Source organism: Peromyscus californicus, unplaced genomic scaffold (assembly GCF_007827085.1).
Source record: "Peromyscus californicus insignis strain IS unplaced genomic scaffold, ASM782708v3 Scaffold_4__1_contigs__length_199733344, whole genome shotgun sequence".
NCBI lineage: Eukaryota > Metazoa > Chordata > Mammalia > Rodentia > Cricetidae > Peromyscus > Peromyscus californicus.
The window spans coordinates 118,089,784-118,103,804 of NW_026294562.1; the positions used below are offsets into that span (position 1 = coordinate 118,089,784).

The 14,021-nt window shown below is 49.2% G+C and overlaps 1 protein-coding gene across 3 annotated transcripts in view; it reads left to right on the forward strand.

Annotated features, from left to right (window-relative positions):
• The window catches only part of Il16 (interleukin 16), a 95,028-nt gene that overhangs the window by 64,218 nt on the left and 16,789 nt on the right, over positions 1 to 14,021 (forward strand). For 2 of the 3 annotated variants that reach the window (XM_052714873.1, XM_052714872.1), the window contains exons 7-12: positions 207 to 280; positions 994 to 1,210; positions 3,838 to 3,955; positions 6,479 to 6,611; positions 10,314 to 10,401; positions 12,479 to 12,960. In XM_052714873.1, coding sequence (XP_052570833.1) covers positions 207 to 280; positions 994 to 1,210; positions 3,838 to 3,955; positions 6,479 to 6,611; positions 10,314 to 10,401; positions 12,479 to 12,960 — 1,112 coding nt within the window. Of the gene's footprint in view, positions 1 to 206; positions 281 to 993; positions 1,211 to 3,837; positions 3,956 to 6,478; positions 6,612 to 10,313; positions 10,402 to 12,478; positions 12,961 to 14,021 lie in introns of those variants that run through there. The other variant, XM_052714875.1, reaches the window with a different exon arrangement.

The following is a 14,021-nucleotide window of genomic DNA, read 5'->3' on the forward strand; positions in this document are numbered from 1 at the left end:
GCTAAAAAGGAACAGTTATGCCAAGCTGCCAGGAAACACTTAAATCTGAGTGGCGAAGTTGTGGTGAATCTGCTCAAGTGTGGTGAATCCCTAAAGGCCAAGGGCTAGCCTTGGAAGGCACAAATAGGGACAGGGCACGAGGCCCCGAGGATATTCCGAAAGCCTGAATAGAGCTTGTCAGCTACTGTTTTTCTGTCTCTCAATAGGCGATGAAATTCTGGAGCTCAATGGTGAATCAATGGCTGGCCTAACACACCAGGAGGCTTTGCAGAAGTTCAAGGTGACTTTTCAGCCTCTGTCCACGGTCTGGGGCCTTCGGGCAATGAAACCCAACCCAGCAGCAACTGCTTCCTCCGAGCCCACACAATGAAAAATTGGTCCTTTGCAGGGACCTAACCTTTGCCTAGCTGATGCTGCCCTTGGGCACATTAAGGAAATTCTTCTACAAATGTTAGTAGAATCAGAACATTCGAACTACTAAAGACTTACAAAGCTGTCTCAAAACACTCCATGTATTTGTAATAGTAGTTTATCATATGTTTTGAGGTTTGAGGGTTCTTTTTTTTTTTTTAGAGGGGGGAGAGAGACAGGGTTTCTCTGAGTAGCTCAGGCTGTCTTGGAACTTGTTCTGTAGACCAGGCTAGCCTTGAATTCAGAGATCCTCCTGCCTCTGCCTCCCCAGTGCTGGGATTAAAGGTGCCACCATGCCCAGCATGTTTTGAGTTTTTAAAGACATCACTAAAGCCATTTTGCATCTCCATCCAGTTAGTTCAATTCAAGAGTCTGCCTGGGCTAAGCACCCATGTCACCTGTCATATCACACATATGCTCTGGGTGTATGTGTACGTATGTGTCCTGTGTAACTAGTCACATGTTTGTACACTACACATGCACACACACCTGAGTTTCCTTGGGGGACATTGGTCATTATTACTGGCCATCTGTTTTGTCACCTGTTCGAGAATTGCTCCAAATGCTGTCGCTCTTTTCCAGCAAGCCAAGAAGGGGCTGCTGACCCTGACCGTGAGGACCCGCCTGACGGCGCCCCCGCCACTCTGCAGCCACGTGTCACCGCCTCTGTGCCGCTCCCTGAGCTCCAGCACGTGCGGTGCCCAGGACAGCAGCCCCTTCTCCCTGGAGAGCCCAGCCTCCCCTGCCAGCACCGCCAAGCCCAACTACAGAATCATGGTGGAGGTGTCTCTGAAGAAAGGTGTGAGCGCTGTGCCAACCTTTGCCCACTGCCATCCTGGGCAGGCAGCAGGGAAGAGGCTGACTAACACATGTTCTGTCTGTCCAGCCGGGCCTGACATCAGGGCTCCCCCTCCTTTCTTCCCTCCCTCCCCCCACCCCCTCTTCCTTTCCTCTTGCTTAGTGTGTGTTTGTGTATATGCGCAGACCACACAGAGAACAGCCAGTGGGAGTTGAGATTCTCTCCTTCCACCACGTGGGTTCTGACAATTGAACTCAGTCCTTGAGGCTTAGGGATAGTTACCGTCTCTAGCTGAGCCGCATCTCACCGCCACACATCCTGTTTCTAGCTTATCTGTGCCATCCAAGCGCAGATAATGTCTTTTGATGAGACAGTTAGCAAGCACATAACAGGGAACTACACATACATACACATGTGCATGCACACACACACACACACACACACGGGGGGGGGGGGGGGGGCGCAGACCCTGAACTTTGCAGCTAATATCCTGAGACCTTGGAGCAGCTCACTGACCCTCTCTGGGCCCATTTTCTTGTTTCTGCAAGAAAATAGACATTTTGGTTTTTTTCGTTTGTTTGGTTTTTAATCAAGCTGACATTCAGGGATCCACAGCCATTCCCTCTGTGACCCCAGGTGGATGGCTAATTCTAGAAGGCTCTGGAGGCCAGCTCTGCCAAAGTGCAGCTAAGCTGAGACCGGAAGAACAAGGGACACTGTCATGGGCAGAGCTGGGCTCCCAGCACAGTGACAAGCAAGTGTTCTGGGAATGAAGGGAAGGCCAGCATGGCTGGTGCAAGGCAGGCAAATGGAAGAGGGGGAGGAAGAAAGGGGTTTCAGGCAGAGGCTGGGAAACCAGAGGAAGGGATGTGTGCGGAGCAACGTGTGTGGAGATGGGGGGCAGGGGATGCAATGCATCCCTTGCCTGATGTACATCTTAGCCCCTCTACTGGACCATGAGCTTGTTGAGCCTTCAGGCATCGCTGGTGCAAATACTCAGTGGCCATTTGCCAGTAGGGCTCCTGCACTGAAGTCCATGGAGCAGGCCTGGCATGGTGTGCGGGTGAGGGAGGCATGGCCTCACCGTGCTGCCCCTGCTGACAGCTTACACGAGAAACAGCGCTGACCCACTTTAAATAGCGGAGTCTTAGCCTCTGCCCCCAGATCATTTCAGCATTGTTTGGGGTAAATCTCAAGGATCTATGCATGGCAGATGCCCATGAGTCCAAAGAGCCTTGCTCTGGTTAGGAGACCTGGATGCCAGGATTGACTCTGACCTCTGCACAGTGCATGTCAGAGCTCTCCTTTTTTACCTTGATAATGATGACCCACAACATCCATCTCTATGGAGCTGTTGGTCTCCCAACATTGAAAGGTGAAGACACAGAGTCTTTTGTAAGCTGTCTGTGCCTGAAGAAAACCCGAAGGAGGCTTTCTCCTTCCTACTCCCTGGACCCCTAGTTGGTCCTTCTTAGCTGCCAATTCTTGTTTCCAGGGCCTTTCCAATCTAGTAAACCCTCTGTCTCCCCTCCCATGCTGGAGGTCCCCACAGCCCTGACATCATTCCCATTTATCTGGACCCAGGCTCCCCACGCAACCCTCTTCTTCTCACACCTTCCCAGTCACGTTCAAGGGCATCATGGGTGCCTGCAGGGCAGAACTTCACAGGTCTGGTCCTGCCCAGACTTTCCTGTTTGATAGCAGGGTTGTTACCCACCAGTCACTCAATTCAAGACGACCTCTGAGATATTTTATTGATCCAATCCTTTTATTTCATCCCTTTGGAATATATTCCATGCACTTCCGTTTCTCCCTCCACCACCCTCTTTACCCACTGGACCTTTCCAATGACCTTTGAGCTTTTATTCTTAACCATCCATAATTATTTCTCCATATAGAGACAGCTGTTAAATTGTGCCGCTTCCTCATCCCGACGGTCCCACGGCATTTCCTCTGAGTTAAACCGTGTTTGCTTCTGTACGCCTGTGCATACAACACCTATTATGTCTGGCCCTTGATCCCTGCCCTGTGCCTCTTCATCCCACTCCCCCCATGCCTGCCGGTGTTCTGCCCACACTGGCCTTTCTGGACCTACAACAGCAAGGCACACTCCTCCCAGCCTCCAGCCTCTGCCTGGGCTGGTTCTGCTGCCCAGTGCCCTGCCCCATCTCCTCACCCTGGCTCTTCTTTGTCATCTGTGGTTTACACCAAATGTAGTCATTTGTACTAATTGTCCTAATTTGTACTAATTGTCAAATGAGGTCTGAAGGGGCATCCTGCCACTTTCCAGCACATTTCCCATTCGCTTCCTGCATAATACTCATCACTGTCTCCTCCCTTCTACCCACTTCCTCTTTCCTCCTTCTGGCAGCCTCCCCTCTCTCATTTCCTAGTGTTTCTCCACTTGACCGTACTACACTCTCTCATCACTGCCTGTGTTGGCCATCACTTGGTCCCTAAATGGCCCCTGTGCACAGTGACACTCCACACACAGGGGCAGGAGGAGTGTCGTGACCGGGGACACTTGCCTAGCCCAGGACGCCAGGTGTCAGAGGCATCTAATAGACTCCTACCCCCACCCCCAGGAAAGCTCACATCTCCCCCCTTTCCCCCATTCTGCATTGCAGAGGCTGGTGTTGGCCTGGGGATTGGCCTGTGCAGCATCCCTTACTTCCAGTGCATCTCGGGCATCTTCGTCCACACGCTGTCACCGGGATCTGTGGCGCATCTGGATGGACGGTTGCGGTGGGTTTTCCTTTCTCTTTCTGAGTAGAACCCCGGCATAGAGCAGAGAAGACATCCTTTAGGAGTAGCTGAGGTTGACCTCGGGAGAAATGGTGAATGATTCAGGCTTGACTCAGTTGTACCACAGCAGCAGCCATGCCAATCACCCGGGCATAGGGAAAGAGGGCGGGATACAAAAATCTCAGCAGCCCCACACTGGAGCTGCCGACTAAGTCCACTGTTACTGAGTCCCCAGAAATGTGTGTGCAGGTTGCAGTTTAAGAAGCATGGCCTCTGAGAACGTCAGAGTGCAACAGAAAACAGGAAGGAAGCTAACTTTAATTCAGACTCGACTAACACAGAATTCATGGTGTCACGGATGACCATCTCCATGAGGTTTACCTGTGAGCTCTTTGTGCAAACCCAAGTGTTTTAAGTAAGTCAGCTGTGTGCATGCATGTCCTTGCCAAGAGAAGCAAAATAGTTTCAGATAGCTACTGCAGCCACACCTCTCTACAAAGAATGTCTGCCTTCACTATGTGGTCTGATTGGGTAGAGATCGTTACCTCAGTTAACCTGTTAGAATACTTTCACAATCATTCTAACATCTGCCAGTGGTACAAATGAATCTTTCACAAGGACCCTTTTGCTAAGCAGGAAGGTTTTGCCCCATTTTAAATTTTTTCCCTTGTGATGCAGTGTAGGAAGACAAGCCCACTTCAGGTGGTGTCTGAAGATAAGTTCTGAGCTGGAAACAGATCTGTGCTGCCCTCTGCAGGAGAACCACTGCTACTGTGCCTGCGACACAGCAGCAGGATAGGGGCCCAGTTGCAGGGCTGGGAGATCTGGCTTCAGAGTCAGGGCAGGCCTGGGAGATCTGGCTTCAGGGTCAGGGCACCCAGCTGCAGGATTGGAGGACTCAGCTGCAGAGTTGGGGTGATTGCTTGATCTCTTCTGCCCTCTCCCAGAGGCCCGCAGTGGGGTGGGGACTGTTCCGTGCTGCGTGGCAGGGGTCTTCAATTACATCCAGAGAACGTGAATCATCTTGGCAAGATAAGGGGGTCAGCTTAGCAGAAACACAGAAGGAAGTAAGGGACCACAGCAGGGGATGCAGAATTAGGAGACTCATTCTGACCCTGCTGATACCCTGAAAACGACTGCCCTTCACCCTTGTTTCCACTGAAGTTTGATTTGAACAAAGCCACGCACCTGTTCTTGTTTGCTGTCCATGACTGCAGCTGTCACCCACAAGGGCAGAGTTGAGCCTTTGTGACACAGATAGCATGTCCTGCAAAGCATAAAGCATTTACCATTGGCCCATTACAGAAAAGTGTCCGTCTCCAATATGGGTTGCAGTAGGAAAGTCGTTTCATCTTTCATGCCTCAGTTTCTCCATCTGTGAAGGGGGGAAGCAGGGAAGGAGTTGTGCATGTCTCAGTTAGGGTTTCTATTGTTGTGTTGAAACACCATGACCAGAAGTAACTTGGGGAGGAAAGGGTTTATTCTGCTTATGCTTCCACATCACTGAAGGAAGTCAGGACAGGAACTCAAACAGGGCAGGAACCTGGAGGCAGGAGCTGATGCAGAGGTCATGGAGGGGTGCTGCTTACTAGCTTGTTTCTCATGGCTTGCTCAGCCTGCTTTCTTATAGAACCCAAGATCTCTAGCCCAGGGATGGCCCTACCAACAATCTCATTCTCAATCATTAAGAAAATGCTCTTCAGGCTTGCCTACAGCTTGATATTCTGGAGGTATTTTCTCAATTGAGGCTCCCTCCTTTCAGATGATTTTAGCCTGTGCCAAGTTGACATAAAATTAGCTGGGATCATTTTTATCAACAATCTAATCCAATACTATCTTTTCTAGTGTTCACCTCCAGGCTGGAACTCTGAAAAGAGAGGGCAGAGTCACACTGTCCCCTGCAAAGGCACATCCCCAGTAACCAGAAGGGCTTTCCCTGGGCCTTAGCTCCTAAAGTTTTCACCGCTTCTCAGGGCCTTTGAAGGATACCCATCTAAACCACAGCAGCTGACAGTAGCTGGTACCCTATCTTGGAACTAACATAAGCTCCCTTGGCTGCTGTCCTTGATTTCCTTTGCAAGGACCTCTGCTGCACCTCTCCTCCGTCATTTCTTTACCTTTAGCACACCCTGCCCAGTCCTTCCTGCTAGCCACTCTACTTCTGAGGACACTGAGGCCCAGAATGTGATGAGTTACATCCTGGCTAATCAGCTAGAGAGGGTAAACCACAACCTCAATCTTGACCAGGTCAGTGGGAGAAGGAGAGGGAAGTGACAGGTGAACTTCTGTCTATGTTGGACGGCTCCAGGTGGGAAACACTGGCCACGCTATGGTCCAGTGACAAGAGTAGATGGCTGCTTTGTTCCACCATATTCTGAGCTTTGGTTAAATGATAAAGAAAGTCTACTCACTGAGATGTTATGAACAGCCTGGCAAGGAGTGGGTTACTGAGAGGTGGCCCTCTTCCTGTTACAGTATTAGGTGTTTTTTTTTTTTTTGAGGCTCCTGTGGGTGTTTTTGCAGGTGTGGTGATGAGATTGTGGAAATCAATGATTCTCCAGTGCACTGCATGACCCTCAATGAAGTCTACACAGTCCTGAGCCACTGTGACCCTGGCCCAGTTCCCATCATCGTTAGCCGACATCCAGACCCACAGGTAATGTGCTGCTGGGCTTTTCTCTGCCCAGGCTCTCCCTTTCAGTATGAAAATCAAGGCGAGAACTGGACAGAAACAGAGATGTTCCTGGCTAGGATTTGAACCCTACTCCCCCAAACCTGTTCAGACTATCTGTGGGAACAAATTTCTGTAGCAGAGGCCCACTGACAAACTCCTAGACCACAGAAGCAATTGTTATCCACATAGGAAAATCTCATAGCTAAGTTACAAGTTTTGGGGTAGGAAGACAGAATCCTAGAGTCCCATATAGCCAACGGAAGAGATTTATTTGTGTGTGTATCTGATGGACACTCACAATGGGACTATCCGGAGCTCAGCAATGAGGATTCAGAGACAAAGTAAACTTATAGTGCAGAGTTCTGAATAAGCAGGTGGCCTCAATAAAGAGACTGACACATGGAAGAGGAGGGCTTAATAAAGCAGAGCTTGCTAGAGCTTAGATTTCTCTAGACAGGGGCTGTAGAAAATCATTCCAGCATGTGGGAGCACTAAGTTCAAAGCCAGAGTATGAAGGGACCAGCCATAGCTGGAGAGTGGATGGCAGGTTTTGTGGGCCAGGCAAGAGTGAGAACCGATGTTGGCTGGGATTGAACTGTGAAGTATCTGCACACTGCTGATGTATCCATGTCCTTTCTGGATCCGACTGATGAGGAGCTACAGGCCAGTAGCTGTAGATGTAACAGGTTCATATTTTATTGTTCCAACCTTTGAACAGAGTAGAGTGGGAGGAGTGTAGAAAGGAATGGATGGTGAGGCCCTGGTCTACACAGAAGGCCTGGAAAGACTGGAGAAGAAGGAATTCGAAGCCATTCTTCATTGGGAAGAATCAGCAGTAGCTCCTAGATACTTAGCTTTGGGCTAAGAGACAGAACATGCCTATGGGATTGGCACAGGAGACAATGGCCTAGGAGTTGGGGGTCACATGATGGGGCTTAGACGTCTGTGGGATGTCCAGATAGAGACACTCTGTAGGCAGCTATACCAAGGGCTGATGTTGCTGTAAGATCCAGGCTGGACCTAGACTCGAGACTTGATGCCATGGCGACAGATAGGTGAGATCACCTTGGAGAATGTAGGGATAGCCACTCCCACCATTATTTAATCTTTCCTCCATGTGTGTCAGTCATATTTGTCAAGCTCCAATTTGCAAATGAGGAAACCAAAGCTTGAAAGGAAAATGAACACACCCTATGAGTCACAGAGGGACAGGCAGTCGGGGGTATAGTTCAGTGGCATGAAGGCCACCCACACTGTTGTGCAACCACCGCCAAGTTTTGTCTTGAGAACCTGAACTCTACCCATTAAACAGTTCCCTCCCCATAGGTCTTAGTAAGCACGCTTCTGTTTTCTGTTTCGCCTACATCCCCCCTACATCCCACATAAGCAGAACCATGACACATTTTGTTTTGTCCTTTTGTCATTTACATTACACTCTTAAAGTTTATCCATGTCATAACCCGTGCCATTCGCCTTCCTTTCTAAGGCTAACTAATCCCCCGTTGTGTGCATATGCTGCATTTTGTTTAGGCACCCAGCTTTCAATGGGTAGTCACTTGTTTCTGCCTTTGACTATTGCAGTAATGGAAAAAAGATCATGAGTCGTACACATGGCTTTGAGACACTTTTTAATTTCTTGTTTGTTTGAGATGGAGTCTCATACTGCAGTTCAAGCTGGCCTGACACTCACCATGTGGCTCAAGCTGACCTCAAACTTGAAGCAATCCTCCTGCTTCATGCTCCTGAATGCTGAGATTGCAGGCATGAGCCACCACACTGGTCTTATTTGTCTGTCTATCTATCTATCTATCTATCTATCTATCTATCTATCTATCTATCTATCTATCTATCTATCTATCTCTTATTCTTTTGTGTCTATTCCCAGATGTGGTCATCTACTAATTCTATTTTTAATTATTTAAGGACTCTCATACTGTCTTCTATAGACACTAAATCGCTTTACAGTCCCATCAACAGTGCACAAGAGTTCCACTTTCTCCATGCCCTTGCCAAGACTTGTTATATTTTTATGTGGTGTGTGTGTGTGTGTGTGTGTGCGTGTGTGTGTGTGTGTGTGTGTGTGTGTGTGTCAGTGCAGTACCTGGAGAGGCCAGAAGAGGACATTGGATGCCCTGGATCTGTTCAATGTGGTTTGGGAACCAAACTCTGGTCCTCTGAAAGAGCAGCAAGCATCTCTCTTCACCACAGAGACCTTTCTCCAGCCCCAAGACTTATTCTTGTTTGTTTGTTTGTTTGTTTGTTTGTTTGAGTAGTTGTCTTAATGAGTGTCAAGTGATATTTCTCTGTGATTGAGATTTTCATCCAGTAGTTAGTGGCCTTGAATATCTTTTCACATGTTTGTTGGCCATTTATATATCTTCTTGAGAGAAATGTACACCCAAGTCTTTTACTTCTTTTTAAAATGTTGACTTTTTTATTGTTCTTTATCTTCTGGATTTTGACTTGTCACTAGATAGATTTGCAAGTATTCTTTCCCATCTTGAGAATTGTTGTTTCAGTCTATTGACTGTGTCTGAGAACGCATGCTAGAAAATTTTGGTGTTAGTTTTTTTATAATTTATTTTTACTGTTTAAAATTATGTGTATGTATATGTGTCTGTGTGTGGGTATGTGCATGTGAGTGCAGGTGCCCTCAGAGGCCAGAAGCAATGGATTCCCTGTAGGCAGTTGTGAACTTCCCAGCATGGCTGCTGGAAATTGAATTCTGGTCCTTTACTTTAAATGATGGCTCTTAACTTCTGAGCCATCTCTCCAGCCCAGGAATTTTTTTTATTGTTTTCCTCTTTTGTTTCTCAAAAGGTTAGCAATAACTTATTTTGTAAAATACCCTCTTTCCACACTGTGAAGATTTTTACTGTTATAGTTTATAGATCAAGAAGTTGAGGCTTAGAAGGTTAAGCTGTGTCTAAGTGTAGATGATGGAGAAACTGCTATGGGGTGTAAGTCTGCTTGATTCCTAGACTTACACTCTATCTATCTATCTATCTATCTATCTATCTATCTATCTACCTTCTATCTATCTATCTATCTATCTATCTATCTATCTATCTATCTATCTATCTATCATCTATCTATGTATTTTTATGCATATGGGTGCTTGCCTGCTTCTGTGTACTACATCCATGCAATACACAAGGAAGCCAGAAGAGGGTGTCATATCCTGAGGCTGGAATTACAAATAATTGTTAGCCACCATGTGAGGGTTGAGAGTCCAGCCTTGGTCTTCTGGAAGAGCAACCAGTGCTCTCAAGAGCTGAGCCAGCCCCTCACATTTAACTATTACTGTGAAGGGACTAATGGCTTGTGAGGCATAGCACAGGCCCTATAATGGTCATGGTGATGACCGTGACAATGACGGTGACATCATTGCTAAGGGAATAGCTTTCAGAAGTAGACTATGAAATGGTGACTTTGCCTAGAGTTTCGCAGTAGTGAGGAGAAGGAGAACCAGGGGGGATCAATGGAAATGCCTTTATTGATGGACACGACACGACACCCGGAAGACTCTGGGGGAGGGTTAGTGCCCACGGTGTTTCTGGAAGCTGAATTCGTCAGCTCTTTGGAGAATGGAAAGTAGAAGCCATGGGCATGGTAGGTACAGTCTTTGGAGTCTGCGGCACCTGCCTCCACTTCTCGCTTGAGTCAATGATGGATCTTTTCCAGGTTTCTGAGCAACAGCTCAAGGAAGCCGTGGCTCAGGCTGTGGAAGGCGTCAAGTTTGGAAAGGACAGGCACCAGTGGAGCTTGGAAGGTAAGGGGAGTGGGGAGGCTTCACTCGAAATATCTTTGTCTCCTTAGAAACCTTGGGGTTCAGCCATTAGCTCACCCTCAGCAGCATGAGAACCGCCATGGCACACATGCGTGGCATCAGATGACGGTTGAAAGACAGGAGCTCGCCGGTTAAATTTGGCTCTCATTTTTGCTTTGTGTGCAAAGCACAAGGTTGGTACTGTTTTAAATGTGGCAGGTGCTCTGCAGTCATTTCACTTTCTCTCCTCATCTGCCAGAATGCCTTGCCCACATAATGGCCCTGCAGGCCCTGAGCTTGCAATTCCTAATCTGTATATAGACACTGAAAATTCCTCATTAATCTTAATGTATTATTCCACTACATCCCTGGAATAAGCAAGGCCCTGGAAGAGAGGCTCCTTGCCAAAGACATATGACCAGTACATGAAGAAACTGGCCAGGGGGTCACAGACCTGGCTCTCTAGTAGTTCCTGTGTTTACCTGTGGACATTAGCCAGGACACTTGAAGACACTCATGTGCTAGGCCAACCTGAAGAGTTAACACTGATGTTGGCAAGGAGGCCGAAGTGTGTGGGAAAATGTTCAGAGGAAATGGCAGGACCACATTTTATTTCCACTGGGTCCTACTTAGGGCACCACCCACCCCAGATGTACCAAAGCACAGGGGAGTTGACAGGGAGCCCCTGCCCCCCACCTTCACGAGCACACTGTTTACAGTGGTAGGGGGTGGGGTGGTTAGATGCAGGGGAAAGTTAGCTTTCATACCTTCCTTTAGTATTTTAGGTTCCTCAAATAGAGACGTGCTATTCTCTGACCAAGGTAGAGCAAAAAGCTCCTCCTTTAACGTGTGTTTTGGATCATGTCCTGCTGGCTTTGCTGCTTTCTCATGAGGGTCCTTTTGGCTCTCCTAACTGCACCAAATGAACCCACAAATGACGAGGTCTCCATGGCTCCCAGTCCCTTGAGTTGCAGTTTCAGGAAAGAGGTATCTGTGACCATTTGCCACTAGAAAGAACAGTGTCTTGGAGATATGTAGATGCCACAGTTCAGAAAACCATGGTGTATGTGATGGGAAGGAAAAGGAGGCCGGGTGGTGGAGGCGCATGCCTTTAATCCCAGCACTTGGGAGGCAGAGCCAGGTCAAGTTTGAGGCCAGCCTGGGCTACCAAGTGAGTCCCAGGAAAGGTGCAAAGCTACACAGAGAAACCCTGTCTCGAAAAACAAAAAACAAAAAACAAAAAAAAAAAAGGAAAAAGGAGCGGGGATGAGGGGTGGGGAGGGTAGGGGTACGGGGTGGGAAGTGGGGGTGGGGTAGGGATGGGGCTGTGGTTTCACTTCACTTCTTTTGTTGGAAAAAGAGGGTGCCCCTTCAAATGTGAGGTTCAAAGCACCGCCACATGTTTTCCGTCTTTGCTAGCGAACTTCAAGGCAAGCCCAGCAACATTAGAATTGCAGCCCTTTCACACACGCAGAAGTGGAGTGTTAGTCTCCTCTCAGGAAGAGGATGCTGAGGCAGAGTGTAGTGTGTAAGATGTCTTTTAGGTTAGCTGGGGGACGGCTCCTCTGCAAGGGAGTGGAATAGAGGAGTGGAGCTGGGTGGAACTGAAGTCAGCCAGCCCGGGGGGCCCTGCACTGAGCATGGTTCATTCAGGTTACCCCCAGTTGGCAGCAATGGCTAGCTCTGTATAGGCCACCCTCCCTTCCACCAGACACCCGCCGAGACTGGGCTGCTCCCATGTTGGTATGGCATCTCTCTGCAGGTTCAAAGCCCTGGAAAGGCTCACAGCTAAACCTGGCCACCAGTTTCCATGCAGCTGGGACACCGGGCTCTCTTGTAATGTTGAGTGGACTGAATAGTGCATCTGTCCCTGTCCGTCCCTGGCAGGCTTAGAAAAGTTGAATGATTTTCTCAACTCCAAGTTAGAAAACTTATTGGAGTCCAAACCCAAGGCTGCCAGGCTCCAAGTCCGAGGTGCCCGCCACCGGAGCAGTGGGATGTTCAGAGTGCCGCCTGCAGCCCTAGGGATGTCTGGTCTTCTGGGGCTTAGCTAGGATGTTTCCTTGTGCTTCCCATGCAGGTGTCAAAAGGCTGGAGAGCAGCTGGCATGGGCGGCCCACCTTGGAGAAGGAACGTGAGAAGCACTCGGCACCCCCGCAGCGAAGGGCCCAGAAGATCATGGTCCGCTCCAGCAGCGACAGCAGCTACATGTCTGGGTCACCAGGGGGAAGTCCCTGCAGTGCAGGTGCGGAGCCACAACCTTCTGAGAGGGAAGGCTGCACACACAGCCCCAGCCTGCCCCCAGGGCAGGAGCAAGAGCCGTGTCCCGGGGTCCCATCCAGGCCTCATCAGGAGAGCCCGCCCCTTCCTGAGAGCCTGGAAAGAGACAGCCACCCACCACTGAGACTGAAGAAATCTTTTGAGATTTTGGTGAGAAAGCCGACATCCTCCAAACCCAAGCCTCCACCCAGAAAATACTTTAAAAATGACAGCGAGCCTCAGAAGAAACTGGAAGAGAAGGTCACAGACCCTTCCGGGCACAGCTTGCCCACATGCAGCCAGGTAGGAGGGTGTGCATAGTGGGACGCGTGTCCCCTGCATCGTGCACAGCTGTCCTTGAGCATTAGAAGTATCTGCAGGTTGCAGTGTTGCCTAGAGAAACGCGCTCTTTAGGCCCACTGTGGAGAGGCACGCGAAGCTTCGCAGGACCCACATGGAAGTTGCAGGCCTGCCAGCTGTTGGCACTAACATTCAGAGTTCTCTCTGCAGGGGTCATTGGTCTCACACAGTAGTGGATCAGGAGCAGGGTCGCTCCATGATGGGGAGGCTGAGCCCGGGAATCTCAGGTGCTCTGCTTACCCACAAGTTGTCACCTAAATAACTAAAAGAGAGGGAGAACTAATTACCTGTGGGAATACCGTGAGAAACTGGCCCCATTGCTCATTCTTAACTTTGCCTCTTGTAGGTGGGGAGAATGGGGGAACCAGACTCTCTAAGTCTAGGTGTCCTTAGCTGCTACTTGGGGCTTCCTTGAGTGCCTCCCTCTACCGGCTGTTGTAAGCATTACATCCCCCTTCAGTATACAGCACCACGCCTTCCCCACCACCCTGTCAAGACCTTCTTCCTCCAGCCCCACTCCTCAGTGAAGGCAGGTAGACAGGAAGGCGGCTGCTGAAACGTTTAACATAGGGCACGAGGCTAGACATGTTTATGCATACTGTCTCAGTTTGTCCTTGCAAGGGTCTGAGGTCGAGGGTCCCCGTTACCAGAAAAGGAACTTACTAAGTTCACATTGCTAGGGGTAGCATGTAAAGTAAGGCCTCAGGGAATCCCCTGGAATAAGCTGAATTGAAAGTTGACAAACTTTGGTGAAGTGGTTGGGGCCAGAAGGTCTTGAGTTCCCTGGCCAAGGCACAGTGAAGGAAGGAGGAGCCCTGTTACCAAACAGGAAGGGCAGACTTTCAGGGAGGACTAGCAACCAGGGCTGGGCTATCCCAGGGGGTCTGCTTCCCTGACTCCCCCTTCCAGCAGATATGCCATTGCTTCTGACTCCAAGAATGAATCTAGAAGGCAAATCAGAAACAGGCAGGTGAGAAGGTAGATGTTTCACTTTCCTCCTGCAG